This window comes from Prionailurus bengalensis, chromosome C2, assembly GCF_016509475.1.
Source record: "Prionailurus bengalensis isolate Pbe53 chromosome C2, Fcat_Pben_1.1_paternal_pri, whole genome shotgun sequence".
Classification (NCBI taxonomy): Eukaryota; Metazoa; Chordata; class Mammalia; order Carnivora; family Felidae; genus Prionailurus; species Prionailurus bengalensis.
The window spans coordinates 159,468,102-159,481,577 of NC_057350.1; the positions used below are offsets into that span (position 1 = coordinate 159,468,102).

General features: G+C 38.9%; 1 protein-coding gene across 3 annotated transcripts in view; it reads left to right on the forward strand.

Moving 5' to 3' along the window:
* The window catches only part of TCAIM (T cell activation inhibitor, mitochondrial), a 77,803-nt gene that overhangs the window by 12,565 nt on the left and 51,762 nt on the right, over positions 1-13,476 (forward strand). For all 3 annotated transcript variants that reach the window (XM_043595928.1, XM_043595929.1, XM_043595930.1), the window contains exon 2: positions 12,553-12,628. In XM_043595928.1, the coding sequence (XP_043451863.1) occupies positions 12,600-12,628 (29 nt within the window). In that variant the 5' untranslated portion in view covers positions 12,553-12,599. The remainder of the gene's footprint in view (positions 1-12,552; positions 12,629-13,476) is intronic.

Here is a 13,476-nt window from a genome sequence, read left to right on the forward strand (position 1 = left end):
CTCTCATATCCCTCACAGGCATTTGGAGAGCGTTAGGTCTGGGTCTGGCATGCAATCTGGCTGCTGGCCTTTGTGGGGGAAAGTTCTCCAGGTCTGAGAGGGGCAGGGAGATGGGCCGTGGTGACAATGGCGGCGGCAACAGCAGCAGATGGGACAGACAGACAGACGGGGGTGGGGTTTAAAGCTCAGGGGCATCGGGGAGGGAGTTTGATGAGTCATAAGGAGGTGGAAAGACAAGATCTTTCTTCACGTCTCCTTTAAATATTAGAGGAGCGGTGGGTTGCTTCTTTGGTTCCCTGGGTGAGCGTCCAGATAAAATGGCTAAAACATTACCTGGCTCTGCTTGCTAAGGATGAATCACACCCAAGGTAGGGGGTTTCGGGCAATTTCAAGCCAGGAGTCGATGTATGGAAATTGATCAGGGTGGCCTGGGTTCCCAGTGACTATTAGCCAAACCCACTGCACTGTTTGAGCATTTAATGTCCCTTCTAGGGGCCATCCTACATTGAATATAGGCCATTCTAGTTCCCAAAAGGTCCTTAACTTCCCAGGTGTCATTTTCACCCCATAATCACCTAAAAAATCCCTCTGTAAAATTTTTGGGCATGACCTCTAAAATCGTAAGCTTACTCTGTTTTGATCCCATTATTAATTTCTTTCTCATGTTCAGTGTCACAAGAGCAGACAAAAGGAGAGTATTTCCTCGGATGAGAGGACCAATCAGATACTCCTCTGGTCATGTTCCCGAGGGAAACTTTAGGTGAGGTTTGGCTGGAGCGGACTCAGCTTTGTGACTTGATCTTGATATCTGACTTTCTGATCAGATATCAGAATCTGATCCAATACTGCCCTAGACCTTATGCTCCCAAAGGACAAGGAGAGCCCACTCAGACTCCGTAGACTTTTGGGGACCTTAAGGGTGCCTGTCTGTGGAGCCACAAACTCGAAATCGGCAAGGCTGGCTGAGCCACAAATTCTCTCTCTCACACACACACACCAGAGTCTATTACATTCCCTGCCGCAAAATTTTCTACCTGTGAGACCATTAAGGCCTTTGTGGAAGGTGGCTTTAGGTGTCTACCTTATTAGGTGGCCTAGATTTGAAATCGTTTTAGTGCCATGTGCACCTTTTAAGGAAATTGCCTACTCACCAAAAAAGCAGGCAGAAAGCACCTAACTTTTAACCTGTAACAGTCCAACTTTTTTTTTTTAAGTTCTCCCTAAATCTAGAAACCATGATGTGATGTTCAGATTTGTATTTAGGAACATTTTATTTTCTTTGGGGGAATCCGTTGTCCCATTTCTAAGTATTAATGTCCTTTATTAGTCATTGCTCAGTAGTAAATTTGCCATGTGATTACAGAGTGGACATTGAATATATAATTTTTCTGTACAACTGAAAACCAGTACTTTAGGTACAGAAACTTTTTTTTTTGCCTTATTTTTTATGGAAATGCTTCTAAAACATGCAACATAAGTTCTCTGCACAAACAAAAAATTCTCTGTATAACATACTTTTTGTTCCATGTTTGAAAATCATTAAGGGAAGATAGGAAGATGGCGGCATAGGAGGACGCTGGGCTCACCGTGTCCTGCTGATCGCTTAGATTCCACCCACATCTGCCTAATTTGCCCCGCTAACCACCAGAAGACTAGCAGAACGGACTCTCCGGAGCCAAGCTTAGACGAGAGGCCCACGGAAGAGGGTAGGAAAGGCAGAGAGGCAGTGCGCGCTACACGGACTGGTGGGAGGGAGCCAGGGCAGCAGAGGGGCAGCCCGCCCAGCAATGCAGAGCCCCCGAGTCTGGCTTGCAAAAGCGGAGAGGCTGCACGGAGTGTGCTGTGACAGCCAGTGGGACTTAACATCTGATATGTTATAAGTCAACAGCTCTGCTCAGAGAGCGGGAGGGAGAGTTGTTGAGCCCCAGAGGACAGAGCTCAGCTTGGCGGGGAACAAAGGTGCTGGGAAGCGCTATCTCCCTCGCCCATCCCCCAGCCAAAATCCCAAAGGGAACCAGTTCCCATCATGGAACTTGCTTGCACAGCACAAATACCCAACACTGTGCTTCTGTGGATCCATCCCTCCGACGGGTCTGCCTCCCTCCCGGTGCCGCAGGGCCCCTCCCAAAGCAGACCACCGAAGGCAAAGCGAGCTGAGCCTGCCCCTCCCGCCCCTGTGCACCTTGCGGATCCACCGGCTAATACGCCCTTGGCCAGATCCCATCAAAGCAGCACCACAAGCCTGGCAGGGTGCAAGCAGCCCAGACAGGAGCCACACCACTCCACAGTGAGTCCTGCCCCTGGGAGAGAGAAGGTACACACCAGTCTGACTGTGGCCCCAGTGGTAGGCTGGGGGCAGACATCAGGTCTCACTGTGGCCCCGCCCACCAACACAAGTTTCTCCAGACAGTACAGGGGAAGTGCCCTGTAGTTTGGAGCCACCCCAGGGAATACCCAAAATGACGAAATGGAAGAACTCTCCTCAAAAGAAACTCCAGGAAGTAGCGACAGCTAACGAATTGATCAAAAACGATTTAAGCAATATAATGGAACAAGAATTTAGAGTAATACTCATAAAATTAATCACTGGGCTTGAAAAAAAGTATAGAGGACAGTAGAGAATCTATTGCTACAGAGATCAAGAGACTAAGAAACAGTCATGAGGAGCTAAAAAATGCTATAAATGAGGTGCAAAATAAAATGGAGGTGGCCACAGCTCGGATTGAAGAGGCAGAGGAGAGAATAGGTGAAATAGAAGATAAAATTATGGAAAAAGAAGAAGCTGAGAAAAAGAGAGATAAAAAAAATTCAGGAGCATGAAGGGAGACTTAGAGAACTAAGTGACATAATTAAAAGAAATAATGCACGCATAATTGGGATTCCAGAGGAAGAAGAGAGAGGGAAAGGTGCTGAAGGGGTACTTGAAGAAATAATAGCTGAGAATGTCTCTGAACTGGGAAAGGAAAAAGGCATTGAAATCCAAGCAGCACAGAGAACTCCCTTCAGACGTAACTTGAATCGATCTTCTGCATGACATGTCATAGTGAAACTGGCAAAATACAAGGATAAAGAGAGATTCTGAAAGCAGCTAGGGTAAACATGCTCTAACATATAAAGGGAGACCTATAAGACTTGTGACGGATCTGTCTACTGAAACTTGGCAGGCCTGAAAGGAATGGCAGGAAATCTTCAATGTGATGAACAAAAAAATATGCATTGATAATCCTTTATCCAGCAAGTCTGTCATTCAGAATAGAAGGAGAGATAAAGGTCTTCCCAAACAAACAAAAACCGAAAAAATTTATCACCACTAAACCAGCCCTACAAGAGATCCTAAGGGGAATCCTGTGAGACAAAATACCAGAGACATCACTACAAGCATGAAACCTATGGACATCACAATGACTCTAAACCCATATCTTTCAACAATAACACTGAATGTAAATGGACTAAATGCTCCAACCAAAAGACATAGGGTATCAGAATGGACAAAAAACAAGACCCATCTATTTGCTGTCTACAAGAGACTCATTTTAGACCTGAGGACACCTTCAGATTGAAAGTGAGGGGATGGAGAACTCTCTATCATGCTACCAGAATTCAAAAGAAAGCTGGAGTAGCCATACTTTTATCAGACAAACTACACTTTAAATTAAAGGCTGTAACAAGAGATGAAGAAGGGCATTATATAATCATTACAGGTACTATCCATCAGGAAGAGCTAACAATTATAAATGTCTATGTGCCGAATACGGGAGCCCCCAAATATAAAAAAATAATTAATCACAAACGTAAGCAACCTTATTGATAAGAATGTGGTAATTGCAGGAGACTTTAATACTCCACTTACAACAATGGATAGATCATCTAGACACAGGATCAATAAAGAAACAAGGGCCCTGAATGATACATCGGATCAGATGGACTTGACAGATATATTTAGAACTCTGCATCCCAAAGCAACAGAATATACTTTCTTCTCGAGTGCACATGGAACATTCTCTAAGATAGATCACATACTGGGTCACAAAACAGCCCTTCATAAATATAAAAGAGTTGAGATCATACCATGCATACTTTCAGACCACAATGCTATGAAGCTTGAAATCAACCACAGGAAAAAGTCTAGAAAACCTCCAAAAGCATGGAGGTTAAAGAACACCCTACTGAAGAATGAATGGGTCAACCAGACAATTAGAGAAGAAATTAAAAAATATATGGAAACAAACGAAAATGAAAATACAATAATCCAAACGCTTTGGGATGCAGCGAAGGCAGTCCTGAGAGGAAAATACATTGCAATCCAGGCCTATCTCAAGAAACAAGAAAAATCCCAAATACAAAATCTAACAGCACACCTAAAGAAAATAGAAGCAGAACAGCAAAGACACCCCAAACCCAACAGAAGAAGAGAAATAATAAAGACCAGAGCAGAAATAAACAATATAGAATCTAGAAAAACAGTAGAGCAGACCAATGAAACCAAGAGTTGGTTTTTTGAAAAAATAAACTAAATTGATAAACCTCTAGCCAGGCTTCTCAAAAAGAAACGGGAGATGACCCAAATAGAAAAATTCATGAATGAAAGTGGAATTATTACAACCAATCCCTCAGATATACAAACAATTATCAGGGAATACTATGAAAAATTATATGCCAACAAACTGGACGACCTGGAAGAAATGGACAAATTCCTAAGCACCCACACGCTTCCAAAACTCAAACGGGAAGAAATAGAAAGCTTGAACAGACCCATAACCAGCAAAGAAATTGAATCAGTTATCAAACATCTCTCAACAAATAAGAGTCCAGGACCCAGATGGCATCCCAGGGGAATTCTACCAGACATTTAAAGCAGAGATAATACCTATCCTTCTCAAGCTGTTCCAAAAAATAGAAAGGGAAGGAAAACTTCCAGACTCATTCTATGAAGCCAGAATTACTTTGATTCCTAAACCAGACAGAGACCCAGCAAAAAAAAGGGAACTACAGGCCAATATCCCTGATGAATATGGATGCAAAAATCCTCAGCAAGATACTAGCAAATCGAATTCAACAGCATATGAAAAGAATTATTCACCATTATCAAGTGGGATTCATTTCTGGGCTGCAGGGCTGGTTCAACATTCGCAAATCAATCACTGTGATGCATCACATTAAGAAAAGATAAGAACCATATGATCCTGTCAATCGAAAGATGCAGAAAAAGCATTTGACAAAATTCAGCCTCCTTTCTTAATAAAAACCCTCGAGAAAGTTGGGATAGAAGGAACATACTTAAAAATCGTAAAAGCCATTTATGAAAAGCCCACAGCTAATATCCTCAATGGGGAAAAACAGAGCTTTCCCCCTGAGATCAGGAACACGACAGGGATGTCCACTCTCACTGCTGTTGTTTAACGTAGTGTTGGAAGTTCTAGCGTCAGCAATCAGACAACAAAAGGAAATCAAAGGCATCAAAATTGGCAAAGATGAAGTCAAGCTTTCACTTTTTGCAGATGACATGATACTCTACATGGAAAGCCCGATAGACTCCACCAAAAGTCTGCTAGAACTGATACATGAATTCAGCAAAGTCGCAGGATACAAAATCAATGTACAGAAATCAGTTGCATTTTTTAAACTAACAATGAAGCAACAGACAAATAAAGAAACTGATCCCATTCACAAGTGCACCAAGAATCATAAAATACCTATGAATAAACCTGACCCAAGATGTAAAAGATCTGTATGCTGAAAACTATAGAAAGCTTATGAAGGACATTGAAGAAGATACAATGAAATGGAAAAACATTCCATGCTCATGGGTTGGAAGAATAAATATCGTTAAAATGTCAATACTACCCAAAGCAATCTACACATTCGACACAATCCCAATCAAAATTGCACCAGCATTCTTCTCAAAGCTAGAACAAGCAATCCTAAAATTTATATGGAACCACGAAAGGCCCCAAATAGCCCAAGTAATATCGAAGAAGAAGAGCAAAGCAGGAGCCGTCACAATCCTAGACTTTAGCCTCTACTACAAAGCTGTAATCATCAAGACAGCATGGTATTGGCACAAAAACAGACACATAGACCAATGGAATAGGATGGAAACCCCAGAACTAGACCCACAAAAGTATGGCCAACTAATCTTTGACAAAGCAGGAAAGAATATCCAATGGAAAAAAGGCAGTCTCTTTAACAAATGGTGCTGGGAGAACTGGACAGCAACATGTAGAAGGATGAAACTAGACCACTTTCTTACATCATTCACAAAAACAAACTCAAAATGGATAAAGGACCTGAATGTAAGACAGGAAATCATCAAAACCCTAGAGGAGAAGGCAGGGAAAAACCTCTCTGACCTGAGCCGCAGCAATTTCTTACTTGACACATCCCCAAAGGCAAGGGAATTAAAAGCAAAAATGAACTATTGGGACCTCATGAAGATAAAAAGCTTCTGCATAGTAAAGGAAACAACCAACAAAACTAAAAGGCAACCAATGGAATGGGAAAAGATATTTGCAAATGACATATCGGACAAAGGGCTAGTATCCAAAAATCTATAAAGAGCTCACCAAACAAACTCCACACCCGAAAAACAAATAACCCAGTGAAGAAATGGGCAGAAAACATGAATAGACACTTCTCTAAAGAAGACATCCGGATGGCCAACAGGCACATGAAAAGATGCTCAACATCGCTCCTCATCAGGGAAATACAAATGAAAACCACACTCAGATATCACCTCATGCCAGTCAGAGTGGCTAAAATGAACAAAACAGGAGACTATAGATGCTGGAGAGGGTGTGGAGAAACGGGAACCCTCTTGCACTGTTGGTGGGAATGCAAATTGGTGCAGCCACTCTGGAAAACAGTGTGGAGGTTCCTCAGAAAATTAAAAATAGACCTACCCTATGACCCAGCAGTAGCACTGCTAGGAATTTACCCAAGGGATACAGGAGTGCTGATGCATAGGGGCACTTGTACCCCAATGTTTATAGCAGCACTTTCAACAATATCTAAATTATGGAAAGAGCCTAAATGTCCATCAACTGACGAATGGATAAAGAAATTGTGGTTTATATACACAATGGGATACTACGTGGCAATGAGAAAGAGTGAAATATGGCCTTTTGTAGCAACATGGATGGAACTGGAGAGTGTGATGCTAAGTGAAATAAATCATACAGAGAAGAACAGATTCCATATGTTTTCACTCCTATGTGGATCCTGAGAAACTTAACAGAAGACCATGGGGGAGGGGAAGAAAAAAATAATGGTTAGAGAGGGAGGGAGCCAAAACATAAGAGACTCCTAAAAACTGAGAACAAACAGGGTTTATGGGGGGTGGGAAGGAGGGGTGGGTGCGTGATGGGTATTGAGGAGGGCACCTGTTGGGATGAGCACTGGATGTTGTATGGAAACCAATTTGACAATAAATTTCATAATAAAAAATAAAATCATTAAGGTCACATTCTGTAGTTTTTGCAATTTTGCTGTTGGTGATTCTTTGGAGATCAATTCCAAGCTGACTCTGAAGTTACAAAACTGCTTTCTGTGATAAATGAGCTACTTTTCCTAGGAAATCTTATTCATAAGTGTTTAGTGTAACTTGGCTATCTGCCTCTAAAACACTTTTTGAATCAAATTTGAAACAGTTAGTCTTTCCTAAATTCATTTCAGAGTTTTAAATTACCTTTATGGTGTGCTTTAACTTCAAAATTCAAAACATTTATTTCAAATCAGCTATCATAACAGTTTCTTTTCAGTGTTGTGTTTTAATGTCTTGCTTTTGAAAATGTGTAGGAGAGCATGTCCTCTGGATCACCTACATTATTCATTGGATGTAGACATTTTGATTTTATGAACTTCTAAGATATTGCTGCAAAAGACAAAACAGGTTGCACTGTTGTGTTGTAGACCGAGGTGCTTTGTGGTGTTAAGTAATTCTGGCTTCTCAAGGGTGCTTTTAGATCATTTTATGCTGAATAATGGATATTGGTTAGAGCATGGTTGTGTATTTCATCTGTTTCCTATCTGTATTCTTAGATGATCATTTGCCTCTCAAGTATTATTCCTCATTTCTTACCCACGGTTTTAGCTCATTTATTAGTATCTTTGCCCTTAAATGGCACAAATGTTCTTAATAATATAAAAAATGAGTGCCTGGCTGGCTCAGTCAGAAGAGCATGTGACTCTTGATCTCATGGTTTTAAGTTCAAGCCTCACATTGGGTGTAGAGATTACTAAAAAAAAAATAAACTTAAAAAAATAATAATATAAAAATGAATTCATTATGTGTGAGTGTGGTGAGCTGTTTCTTCTTGAGCTAAATTGGGACTACAGTCCAGGAATGTCTTTGGACAGATATTCCAGGGTTAGGGTCCTGTCTTAAATACTGAGTGAACAACCCTCTTTCCTGCTATACTCATTTTCTTCATTAAATTTGAATGTTAAAAGCATTGATTAAAAAAAATTAAGAATGTATGCCACATGTTCATTGTAAGTAAACCAGGAAATAAAATTAAAGCACTTAATATCTTACTACCTACAGGTAGCCAGTTAAAGATTGGCTGTGTATATCCTTCTGGTCTTTGCAAGCTTTGAGCCTTCTATCTGTGCCATCTTAACTAAGATTAGATTATTCTGGTTACTTCGTGAGAAAATTTTGTGAGAATTCAGTCCATCACAGGTTGCACTGAACTTTTAGATAGTCCAAATGGTTCTTTTTCCTCCATTTCATCTCAGAAATCTTCAAAATGGTAGGAGTGTCTCCTGTATCTGTGTATTTGTCTCAAACAAAATATAAAGGTAGATGGTTAAGTAAAATCATCTTTTTAAACATTGAAATGAATATGTCTAACACATTCTGCATCCCAGAGACTCTTGCCACACCAATTAACCAGAAAGTAAAAGTATCCATTGTTGTTTGAATACATAAATTTTTCAAGGTAATTCTCGATTTGTCTTTAAAATACATATTTCCGTCATTTTATTAATGGCAGATATGCTTCATTACATTACCTTGGTTCAGGTATATTAACTACATCATGAAAATATTTTTTAAACATGCTTAATGCTCAAGATTTGATGGAATAGGACTTTAGCCCTGTAATGGTTTGTTTGAGAGAATAATGCTGCTGAACAGATGCCTGGAAGAGTGGAATAATAGGGAGTAAGACAGCTAAGAGCTTGATAATAGGGAGAAAAGGAATGTTTTACTTGGTGATTATTGGGTGAATAGGGCATTTCAATACTTATTAAGGGACTGCTCATACGATTTTTCTTCCTCTTAGGATTTTTTTAAATCACTATGTCAGTTGATGTGGATATCATACTATAGTTGAACATCTTCCTATAATCTAAATTGTTGGAAAAGTTCATATGATTAAAATCTTCCCCCTTTTATCTGCTTACCTTTTTAAAAAGTACACTATTTTTTATTTTTTTTTAATTTTTTTTAACGTTTATTTATTCTTGAGACAGAGAGAGACAGAGCATGAACAGGGGAGGGTCAGAGAGAGGGAGACACAGAATCCGAAACAGGCTCCAGGCTCCGAGCTGTCAGCACAGAGCCTGACACGGGGCTCAAACTCACGGGCTGCGAGATCGTGACCTGAGCCGAAGTCGGCCACTCAACCGACTGAGCCACCCAGGATCCCCCAAAAATACACTATTTTTTTAGAGCAGTTTTAGGTTCACAGCAAAATTGAGCAAAGTATAGAGTTCCCATATACCTTCTGTCCCTGACACACAGTCTTCCACACCTGCATGGTACATTTCTTACAGTTTGAACCTACAGTGACACATCATTACCACCCAAAATCCACAGCTTACATTAGGGTTCACTCTTGGTGTTGTACATTCCATGGGTTTTGACGAAAGTATAATGACGTGTGTCTGCCATGGTAGTACAGAGAGTAGTTTCACTGTCCTAAAAATCCTCTGTGCTCCACCTGTTCATCCTTCTCTCCCTCCAACCTCTGGCAACCACTGAACTTTTGACTGTCTCCATAGTGTTGCCTTTTCCAGAATGTCATATGGTTGGAATCACACTGTACATAATCTTTGTAGATTGGCTTCTGTCACTTTTTCTTCCACATCTTTTCATGGTTTGATAGCTCATTTATTTTTCTTTTTTAAACTATTAAAAATTTTATATTGAATTTATGTAAACTAAAAAAAGGACAGCTCATCCATTTCTTCCCCCCACCCCCACCCCACCCTTTGCAGCCACCGATCTGTTCTCTTTATCTCTGAGCTTGATGGGTTTTTTCTTTTTATTTTTTTTAGATCCCACACATAAGACAGGTCATATAGTTTTTGTCTTTCTTTGTCTGACTTATTTCACTTTGCATATGATCTCTGAAGTCCATCCATGTTGTTGCAAATGGCAACATTTCATTCTTTTTTATGGCTGAATAATATATTCCTGTGTGTGTGTGTGTGTGTGTGTGTGTGTGTGTGTACTACAATGTCTTTATCCATTCATTCAACCAATGGACACTTGGATTGTGTCCATATCTTGGCTACTCTAAATGATGCTTTAGCAAATATAGAGGTGCTTTTATCTTTTTTAATTAGTGTTCTTGTTTTCTTTGAATAACCAGTAAAGTAATTACTGGATCATATGGTAATTCTATTTTTCATTTTTTGAGGAAACTCCATACTATTTTCCATAGTGATTACACCAATTTACATTCCAACCAACTGTGTACAGGGGTTTTCTTTTCTTCATGTCCTCACCAACCTTGTTATTTCTTGCCTTTTTTATAATAACCATTCTAACAGGCATGAGGTGATATCAGATTGTGGTTTTGATTTGCATTTCCCTGAAATTAGTGAGGTTGAGCATCTTTTCATATGTCTGTTGGCCATTAGTATGTCTTTAGAAAATGTCTATTCAGATTTTTTTAATCAGATTGTTTGTTTGCTATTGAGTTGAGTTCTTTATACATTTTGATATTGGCCCCTTATCAGATTTATGCTTTGCAATGATTTTCTCCCATTCAGGAGGTTGCCTTTTCATTTTGTTGATGCTTTCCTTTTAGTTTGATATTGTCTTGTTTATTTTTGCTTTTGTTGCTTTTGCTTTTGGTGTCATATTCAAAAATATCATTGTCAAAGAGCTGGCCACTTTTGTTTTCTTCTAGGAATTTTATGCTTTTAGGTCTTATGTTCAAATCATTAATTTTGGATTAATTTTTGTGTATGGTATAAGACAGGGGTCCAATTTCATTCTTTTGTATATGTCTGTCCAATTTTCCCAGCATCATTTCTTGAAGAGAATGTCCTTTCCTCATGGTATAGTCTTGGCTCCTTTGTCATAAATTAATTAACCAAAAATGCATGGGCTTATTTTGAGACTCTCTATTCTGTCACATCAATCTATATGTCTATTTTTATGTCAGTATACTGTTTTAATTACTACAGCTTTGGAAGCTTCTTCCACATCTTTTCATGGCCTGATAGCTTTTTTTCTTTTTAGTGCTGAATAATATTCCATTGTCTGAATGTACCACAGTTTATCCATTCACCTTCTGAAGAACATCTTGGTTGCTCCCCAGTTTTGGCAGTTATGAATAAAGCTTCTTTAGACATCTGTATGCTGGTTTCTTTCTTTCTTTCTTTTTTTTAAATTTTGGTTAACATACAGTGCAATATTGGTTTCAGGAGTAGAATTCAGTGATTCATCACCCACATACAACACCCAGTGCTCATCACAAGTGCCCTCCTTAATATCCATCTAGCCTGTCTCCTACCCACTTCCCTCCATCAACCCTCAGTTTGTTCTCCATCATTAAGAGTCTCTTGTGGTTTGTTTCCCTCTCTCCTCTTTTTCTTCCCCCATCCCATATGTTTATCTATTTTGTTTCTCTTTTTTTTTCTTGGTCTGTTTTGTTTCTTAAATTGCATATATGAGTGATGAAATCATATGGTATTTTTCTCTCTCTGATTTCTTTCTCTTAGCATAATACATTCTAGTTCCATCCACATGGTTGCATTCTTTCTGATGGCTGAGTAATATTCCTACGTTTGTGTGTACCACATCTTTTTTATCCACTCATCACTTGATGGACATTTGGACTCTCTCCATAGTTTGGCTATTGTTGATGATGCTACTATAAACATCAGGATGCATGTACCCCTTCAAATCTGTATTTTTGTATCCTTTGGTAAATATCTAATGGTGTGATTGCTGGGTTCTGGCGTAGTTCTATTTTTAACTTTTTGAAGAACCTCCAATATCCATAAAATAACTTACTGGAGTTTTGATTGGGATTGCACTGAATCTATAGATTTCATCTATTGTCCTATAGATCAAGTTGGAAAGTAGTGATATCTTGACAATATTGAGTCTTCCTATTCATGTGCATAGGATATCCATTTATTTAATTCTTTGATTTCATCATCAATTTCACAGTTTTACTCATAGATCTTGTACATATTTTGTTAGATTTATGCATAAGCATTTCATATTGGGAGTGGGGGATGCTAATATAAATGGTAATTTTTAATTATAAATTCCATTTGTTCATTACTTGTATCTGCTTAACTTTTTAGGTGATTAATGGATGGCTGGCAGTTGATGTATATACATATATTCAGAAATGTTTTGCCACCTGAGACCGGTGAGAAGGTAAGCTGTGTGGTCCAATCTGTAAATAGTGTGGGTGGGGGTATCTGTTATGCATTTGGATAATTTTAATTTATTTTTATTTTTCAAATTCTAAAATTATATTATGATGGAGGGCAGGAACGAAAAAAGAAAAAGAAAATTCATATTAACATCCAGACCCTCCAAGAGTTCATTCAGGGCAGAAGCTGAAAAAAAAATACCATGTTTCAGAATAGTTCAGTATGAAAAATTTAAGAGAAAAAAAGATAAAGATTGTCCTTAGCACAGTTTTTGTCATGTTGCCCTCAAGTCTATGCTGTCATATGGAAAACCACTTTACATTTAAATTGTATTTAATTGTATAGTAAGATCATTTGATTACTGTATTTGCTACTAATGATATATAATCTAAATCCTACTTCAAGAAAGGATTTGAGTTCAAATATATGAATTTAATTGACATTGTATAATAGGCATATATAGTATAATTGAAAGAGATCAAAAGCCCTGTAGAGAAAAAAAAGTCCTATTAAAAAGCAGAACTGATTAAGCATCTGACTTTGGCTCAGGTCATGAGCTCGAGGTTCGTGAGTTTGAGCCCCACGTCGGGCTCTGTGCTGACAGCTCAGAGCCTGGAGCCTGCTTCGGATTCTATGTCTCCCTTTCTCTCTGCCCCTCCTCACTCACACTCTATCTCTCTCAAAAATAAATAAACATTAAGAATTAAAAAAAAAAACAAAAAACAGAACTGGTCAACAATTACTCAGACATCAAATTCAGTCCTGGCTTCTTGGTAGCCAAGTCAAAAAAGGGGGAAATATTGTTCATTTGGCTCAAAATATATAACTACAAGACAATTTGACCTGCTA